Source organism: Papaver somniferum, chromosome 2 (genome assembly GCF_003573695.1).
Source record: "Papaver somniferum cultivar HN1 chromosome 2, ASM357369v1, whole genome shotgun sequence".
Classification (NCBI taxonomy): Eukaryota; Viridiplantae; Streptophyta; class Magnoliopsida; order Ranunculales; family Papaveraceae; genus Papaver; species Papaver somniferum.
The window spans coordinates 46,746,808-46,752,969 of record NC_039359.1 but is presented as its reverse complement, the minus strand read 5'-3'; the positions used below and the strand labels follow the sequence as shown (position 1 = coordinate 46,752,969).

The following is a 6,162-nucleotide window of genomic DNA, read 5'->3' as shown; positions in this document are numbered from 1 at the left end:
TTTGACAAGTTTAGCACTTACTTTTTGTAACCAATTTGTTTTAAAACTGCCTAGGCTATGTGAGCATGAAAACCTACCGAATAAGGTCAAGGCACTGAATGCCTATGTTTGTGCCAAAAGGCTCTGATTGTCGTTACCAGCCATGTCGTTAAACAGGTGAATTGAATTAGGTCAACTCCAAAAGAAACACACAAGTGCTCCTAGATTAGACTAACCTTAGTGACTAGAGTTGGACAAGTCAATTCTCTAGAAAACACACCAAGCTCAACATGCAAAGTCCAGGAAATTAGATAACCTAGTCAATACTAGAAACTACACAAGCTGGTCCAATATGCAATCAAAAACAGTGAAATGCTCCCTCAATTTAATTTACAGTAGATGGAGAGTACTATTAAACTTCTCACGTACACACTGCCACATATACAAGCTGTTCTATTCCTTGTTGTAACAACTAGTCTACCTATTCTCTAGCTATTTAGTTTTTGTCTTCCTAGTCATTAGCTGCACCTATTTATCTGCGTTTGCTGTTGTATAATCTCATCACAATACTCATGTAATCGTATATAGAGTCCTGCTGTCACGCGCGCATTCGCGTGACAGCACAAATGAAGTCGCAGGTCTCGTCCGTTGGATCTGCATCATCTTTGTTAGATCTAATTATCAAAGATATTATATTATTTTCTAAGATTTTATTAGCTAAACATTCCTAAACTCTGAAGGATTTTTAATTGAACCCATATAGATGCTAATAATATTATTTTGTTCTTCATGTTTTTTAACTCTGTTTTTCCATGAATCTGGAAATTCTCTTCAAAAACTACTTGTAATGGTGTTTTTAACTCATGTTGGCTCAACGGATTCACACCAAGCAGGTTCATCACAGTGAAAAAATTAGTCTGTGGTGATTTGTTCATTCAATCTTACTTCATTCACCATCGAAAATTGGGTACCCAGTCTGGTTTTTATCCCAAATTTGTATTAATGTTGAAGTTAATGGAGATGGTATTTTCAGTAGTACTAGCTAAGAAGAACTGATAATATTGTGATGACTAAGAAGGAATATTGAATAATGAAGATGACAATTTGGACGACGATCGAATCTTACAATTAGATGGTTTGGAGGAAGAAGTAAAGATCTGTTAAGATTTTAAGGTTATGGGTTCTTATCTCGTTTTTAACTAAACCCATCTAATAACATTAGATCAGAATTCGTGATCTCATCATAATCTTTCCATCCATATGAAAACACATGATTCATCTCTGCTAATAAAGCCCATCTGATATAACTGAAGTTTTGATACAGGGGACTCGATTAGAAAAATCACAGAAGTTCAGGATTACTTAATAAAATATTGTTAAAGAAAATGATATAATCTACTTCTGATCAGATTTTGAAAGAGGATGCATATCCAACGGACAAAACGTGCGACTTCATTTGTGCTGTCAGGCGAACGCGCGCGTGATAACATGACTCATCGCATATATATATATATATATATATATATATATATATATATATATAATTCAATGAAATAACTCTCAACACAGTTGTATGAGATTAAACTCCAAAACCATTATTGCAACATGGTAATCTAGAGCTAGGTTAGTTAGATTTTTATTTCTCTCTTTCTTCTTTTCCTCGTACAACTGAACAACCATGGTTGTTGAAGATGAAACCCATCCTTTTGCCAGTAATCTTCCTCAACCTGATAGGGATCTAGGTTTATCTCCATCCAGTCCATATTATGTCCATTCGGCTGACAATCCCACAACTGTCATCTTCACACCCCTCCTAACCAGTAATAACTATTGCATCTGGGAGAGAGGAGTTCGAAAAGCCCTAAATGCTAAAGCAAAACTAGGTTATATCGATGGAACCATTGCAAAATCGAAGGATGAAACAGATCTTCTCCATCGGACTCGAGCAGATGACCTGGTGGGTAGCTGGGTTGCAAACTCTGTTGACCCAGTAATTCGATCCAGTATAATGTCTTTTCCATCTGCCAGGGATCAATGGTTGGAAATCAAAAACCGATTTTCTCATACCAATGCCCCTAAGTTGTTTGCCCTAAAGCAGTCAATTTCATTGTTGAAACAAGACAATATGAATGTTGCGATGTATTTCACTCAACTCAAGACTCTGTGGGATCAGCTTGATACTTTCAGGCATGTTCAACCGTGCATCTGTGGTGCGGGAAAAGATTTTGTGGATCATCATAACTAAGATAGAGCCATGGAGTTTTTACAGGGGCTGCATGATCGTTTCTCTGCACTGCGCATCCAGTGTTTATTGATGGAACCAATGCCATCAGCTTCCAAACTATGTAATCTGGTGAGGCAGGAGGACGAGCATCAAGGTATTAACTCATCCTCTGGTACTCAAATTGAATTTGCAAAACTGAATGTCTCTGGCAGTGACTCCAACTTAGCACGATCCAATCCTAGATATTTCTCAAACTCTGGAACCGGTCATGGTACTGGTAATGGTACTAACAAAAGGCCAAGACCTTTTTGCGAGCACTGTAATAAGCATGGACACAGTCGGCTTACCTGCTGGAAGCTCCATGGTTATCCCAAAGATCCACCAAGACCGAGAGATAATGCACCTCCAGCTTATGCTGTTGTTCCTATTGCACCTGTTGTTGTTCCGGGTATAACTGCTTCTCTATACGCCAGACTGCTATCTTTACTTGAACCAGATTCTGCTGAAACTGGCGCAACTTCATATGCCAACTTTGCAGGTATTTCTCTAAACTGTTCTTCTCCTGTATGGATTGTAGATAGTGGTGCGACTCATCATATATGCTCCACTCTCTCTTGTTTTTCTTCTTATACGTTAGTCATGAACCCAATCACAGTTCAATTGCCAGATGGCTCATAAATATTTGTGACTCATATTGGGACAGTAAACTTATCTCCCAATATTTAATTGCTTAATGTTTTTCACATTCCAAGTTTTAAATTCAATTTGATCTCTGAAAGTCAACTTACAAGCACAACTAACTGTTGTATCCAATTCTCACACGAGTATTGTATCTTCCAGGACCTTCACACGAAAATGGAGATTGGATGGAGTAGGCGCATCGCTGGCCTATACTATTTTAGTTTTCAACCATCAGTTTCTTCTTTTGCTGCAAATAAGCCAGTTGACACATGGCACTGTCGTCTAGTCCATCCAAATATGGATTGTTTCAATTTTTTGTCTCGCAAATTTCTTTACATTCGTTCTTCGTTTAAGCACTTATGTGATGTATGCCCCAGGGCAAAACAGTCTCGACTTCAATTTAATAAAAGTGTTTCATTGTCTAAGCATTCTTTCCAATTAATTCATGCTGACATTTGGGGACCTTTCTCTACCCCTTCTTTAACTGGTGCCAAGTATTTTCTTACAATTGTAGATGACTACTCAAGATGTACTTGTGTCTTTTTGATGAAGGTAAAATCTGAAACTTTAAAGTTTCTCAAATATTTTTTCGCTTTTGTTGTTAAACAATTTGGACATAAAATTTCCAACATCTCCTTGGGCATTAATAACTTATTTGTTCCACAACTACAGACCTTTAAGTCTGATAATAGCTTTGAGTTCAAATCTAAAGAACTTCAATCATGGTTCCATGCAAATGGAATTTTACATCAAACCAGTTGTGTCTACACTCCACAACAAAATGGTATTGTTGAAAGAAAACATCGTCATCTTCTCAATGTAGCAAGAGCCTTACGTTTTCAAGCAAATCTACCCATACGTTTTCGGGGTGAATGCGTTTTGGCGGCTACTTATCTTATCAACTACTTGCCAACTCCAGTTCTATCTCATAAATCTGCACATGAGATGCTCCTACACACACCTCCAGATTATTCTTCAATTCGTGTCTTGGTTGTCTTTGCTTTGGCAGAAACACTCAAATTTCTCACAAGTTTGATCAACGTGCCAAGCCAGGAATTTTCCTTGGATATCCTTATGGCCAAAAAGGTGATAAAGTCTATGACCTTGCATCAAAAACTACTTATGTATCCCGTGACGTAGTATTTCATGAAGCTATATTTCCCTTCCATGACTTGTCTACTTCTCCATCGCTGTCTGTTCCCGTGTCAGATCCACAATCTGAATGTATTCACTATGACGCGATATTTCATCCTTTGTCTTCTATACAACCACACCGTGAAACTTACACTCAACCTCCTGATTCTTGTCCAATGCATCATTCTGGACAATTGCATCCTTCAGATCTTTCCGCTGCGCAACAACCTATCATTTCGTGTGGTTCACAGGGTCATTCTCACATTCATCAGTCTTAAAATACTCAGCATTCTCTGGTAACACCGTCTGATGTAGCTTCTCCAAGACAGCCCTCTGACCCAGAACACAGTTCTTCATCCTCACTTGTCTTGACACAACCTATTTCGTCAATGCCTTTATTGGAATCTGCAGCACCTGCACAACATACTCGTCCAACAAGGGTTCGTAATCCACCATCATATTTGCAGGATTATCGTTGCTCTACAGCTACGAGTGCCTCTACCTCACTTTATCCGATGAAAATTTATTTTTCTTTTGACAAATTTACTCCGTCTCATCAAGCTTTTCTCGCTTCTGTCATTCTCACTGCATAACCAAAATCTTTTACAGAGGCTAATAAATGCCCTAAATGGCGTGCTTCCATGGCCAAGGAAATAATGGCTTTAGAAACCAACAACACTTGGATATATGTTGATTTGCCACCTGGAAAAACAACCATCGACTGTAAATGGGTTTTCAAAATCAAATTCAATGTTGATGGATCCATTGATCGGTATAAGGCTCGTCTCGTAGCAAAGGGTTACACTCAACAAGAAGGCATCGACTACTATGATACCTTTGCTCTTGTGGCTAAATTAGTCACTGTCCGCGTTTTACTCTCCATTGCAACCATCAAAGGATGGTCTCTCCATCAATTAGATGTCAACAATGCATTTCTCCAAGGAGACCTAGATGAAGAAATTTATATGAAGGTACCTCCTGGTCTAGCATGCAAAGGTGAGTCTAAGGTTTTTAAACTCAAAAAGTCTTTCTACGGTCTTAAACAGGCCTCTCGTCAATGGTTTGCCAAACTATCTTCAGTTTTATTATCTGAAGGTTTTACAAAATCATTATGTGATAATTCACTTTTCACATATCGACAGGGTACAATCTCCATATTTGTCCTTGTCTATGTTGATGATATTATCATCACTGGCACGAATACTGAATTCATTAATTATTTTAAGCTACGTCTTGCTTCTCATTTTTCGATCAAAGACATTGGTCGTCTCCAGTATTTCTTGGGGATTGAGGTTTCTAAATCTTCCAAAGGAATTTTTTTGTGTAAACGGAAATATATCCTTGATATTCTCAAAGACTCTGGTCTTACATGGGATCGTGTATCTGCTTTTCCAATGGATACACATCTCAAACTACTTCCTACTGACGGTGTGGAGTTAACTGATCCAAGTCATTTTCGCCTCTCATTGGTTGCTTGTTATATCTCACTGTCACTCGTCCTGACATCACTTACTCAGTAAACTATTTGAGTCAGTTTCTGCAACATCCAAGATCAGCTCACATGGATGCTGCTCGTCGTATCTTACGCTATCTCAAAGGCACTATTGGACATTGTATCTTATTATCCTCATCCAGTTCTCCATATCTCCATGGTTACACTGACTCTGATTGGGCAGGCTGTCCAATCACTCGCCGTTCTACCACCGGATATTTTATTACCTTAGGTAGTAGTCCCATTTCATGGAAATCCAAGAAGTAACCTATTGTGGCTCGCTCGTCGGCTGAAGTTGAATATCGTGCATTACCCAACCTCACATCTGAGCTTCAATGGTTAGTTTATCTCTTAAAAGACATGCACTTTTCATGTCCTTTCCTTATCATTGTTTCCTGTGATAATCAAGCCGCAATACACATTTCTCAAAATCCTGTTTTTCACGAGCGTACTAAACACATTGAGATCGACTATTATTTTATTCGTGAAAAGTTATTAAGTGTATTAATTATACCAAAACATCTTCCATCCTCTGATCAGTTGGATGATATTTTCACCTAGCCTTTGGGAGCTCCACAGTATGGCTTTCTAGTTAGCAAGTTGGGCGTTCGTTCAGGCTCTACCGCTCCAACTTGGGGGGGGGGGGGGGGGG

General features: G+C 38.7%; 1 protein-coding gene across 1 annotated transcript; it reads left to right on the top strand.

Annotated features, from left to right (window-relative positions):
• The first annotated feature begins 1,657 nt into the window (after positions 1-1,657).
• Positions 1,658-2,224, top strand: LOC113350923. Its single transcript, XM_026595026.1, has one exon. It carries the CDS (start codon positions 1,658-1,660, stop codon positions 2,222-2,224), a length of 567 nt encoding a protein of 188 aa, XP_026450811.1.
• The last annotated feature ends 3,938 nt before the right edge of the window (positions 2,225-6,162 follow it).

Coding starts and splice junctions, on each gene's coding strand:
- LOC113350923 (XM_026595026.1), top strand. CDS start 1,658: ATGGTTGTTGAAGATGAAACCCATCCTTTTGCCAGTAATCTTCCTCAA.